General features: G+C 50.0%; 1 protein-coding gene across 2 annotated transcripts in view; it reads right to left on the reverse strand.

Annotated features, from left to right (window-relative positions):
• The window catches only part of LOC108230089 (ETS domain-containing protein Elk-3), a 10,350-nt gene that overhangs the window by 3,135 nt on the left and 5,033 nt on the right, over positions 1-2,182 (reverse strand). For both annotated transcript variants that reach the window (XM_025003657.2, XM_025003656.2), the window contains exon 4: positions 1,882-2,181. In XM_025003657.2, the coding sequence (XP_024859425.2) occupies positions 1,882-2,181 (300 nt within the window). The remainder of the gene's footprint in view (positions 1-1,881; position 2,182) is intronic.

Here is a 2,182-nt window from a genome sequence, read left to right on the forward strand (position 1 = left end):
GGGGGGGGGGGGGGGGGGGGGCATAAGTAGGCATTGATCCTCACGCGTCTGGAACGCCAGCGGGAGAGAAAACATATGAAATCAATTTCTCGCTCTACCCCTCCCCCCTTCACTTCACTTTCCCCCCCGTGTGTCACCTCGGTGAAGCGAGGCAGAGCTGCTGAGGAGGGACCCAGCCCTGCTCCCATTATTAATGGAATTATTGGAGCATATGGCATCACTTAGGGGACCCCCCCTCCCCCTCACACACACACACAGCCCTCCTCTCACAGGCCGGACCTACAGAAGATTTCTATAAGCTGCTTGTTTTCCTCTGATCGGGAGTCTCTGCGCTCAGAAAACAGAGTGAATGAGAACTGTTCACACCTTCCACAACAAGCGTGTGTGTGTGAACCACAGTCAGATGTGACGGTCGCCTCTTTCAACTCCAAATCACATATAGGATCAATAAAGCGGCCGAGTGTTCCTCGAAGAAATGCAGATCGCCCGCCACGTGTCCCAGATGGAGACTACGAGCCATTCAGGTCAAACCCTAAAAAAAAATCACCTGAAGCTGTCGCGCTCAGAGGATGTGTTGGGAATGACTCTCAGCTACTACCACACCGATTTTAGCTCAACATCGGTTACAGTTAAGAGCCGCTTCTGTGCTGGCGAGGGAGAGGTTGGGTCAGCTGTAGACGAACAGCCACTTTCTGAGAGTTTTATAAAAATCCGATAGTTTATTATTGTTTTTTTTTTCTTACAGACAGTCACAGCTCAGCAGAACTATTCAAGTTTACTGAATTTATGACCAAATTCAATTACATTCCTCGGCGACACACGGGGAGCAAATATTTATTCAGATGCTTAATAAGCTTCTGTATGACACCAGCGGGAAGGATTTAACTTTTAGCTTCTTAAACCTGCTCTGCTCTAATATTTCCGGATTCAGAGGCCTGCGGGTTCTCTCTGAGGGCGTCCGGGACGTCTAAAGGCGCTCCGCCGCTCAGATGGGGCCGAGCTGCCGTCTGTCTGAGACACGACTCTGTTCAGGACCGGTAAGCTTTGTTGTGGCTGACGGCGAGCGTCGGAATTCAGTTGGCCTTCGGCTGCTGACGTCGGTGAGGGCGCGGAAACGTGTTGCGACAAGTCTGAGCTAAAGTTAGTTTCAGAGCCTGGTTCACACACACACACACAGACTGCATACAACAGTGATCATCTTCTACATTACATCACCACTTATCGCTCCAAAATTCTTCAGATTTGTAGATACAAAAAAAATGAAAACGCCTAGGATATGCATATCGCCCGCTGTGAGATAACACGCTCAGAGTATGTGTTGGGAATGACTCTCAGCTACTACCACGTCAAATTTTAGATCAATATCTGTTGAATTGACCGGGTTAGAGCAATTTTTGTGTTGACTAATGTTGATAAGCTGTGGCAGCTGTCCCGAGTTGAACAGACTCCAAAAGTTAATTAGTTTAGATTTACATCTAGTAAATAATTTCTGAGTTTTATTTCAATCTGTCCACTGGTCCATGAGATATTTTGCTAACAGACAGAGACGTGCCTTTTGGCAGTGGGTGAAAAAGGGACATTTGGGCATGTCTGTGGTGTGCAGAAGGTTGCGAGTCCACTGGTTGCCTTTTAGTGATGCGTTCACCTGTGAGTGGTTATAATGTTGTGGCTGATTGTGAAACTCCTTTCTCAGTATGGAAAGCACCTTCAGGAACTACACGAGTGAGTCAACAGTTCCCGAAGCTCTTCACCATGTGACTCATGTCTAGAAATAAGGAAATTGTGTCATGTTTTTTGGATTCCTCCCCCTTTTTTTAAATTCACCAGACTTCCTGAAGGGAACGCTGACAGAGCTCGTTAGGATTCAGGTAAACGCCTCACCTGCGCGGTGTAGAAGGCGGGGGTCAGCGAGCCGGACGGCAGCGCCGGGCTGTTGAGGGCGATGGAGCCGATGTCGCTCCCCGACAGGAGCAGGGACGGGGAGGAGATCTCCAGAGCTTTGGGCTTTTTGCTTTTGGGCGGGAGTCCGTCTCCTTGGTTACCACTACTGTTAGTGCTCCTCTTCTCGGGGGGCTGCAGGGCTCGCTCCCTGTGGCCCGAGGACAGGTTGAGGGGCTGAGCGCTCTGGTCAGAGTCCACCACGTCGTCGTCGTCCTCCTCCTCCTCCTCCTCCTCCTCCTCC

This window comes from Kryptolebias marmoratus, linkage group LG11, assembly GCF_001649575.2.
Source record: "Kryptolebias marmoratus isolate JLee-2015 linkage group LG11, ASM164957v2, whole genome shotgun sequence".
In the NCBI taxonomy this organism is placed as follows: domain Eukaryota; kingdom Metazoa; phylum Chordata; class Actinopteri; order Cyprinodontiformes; family Rivulidae; genus Kryptolebias; species Kryptolebias marmoratus.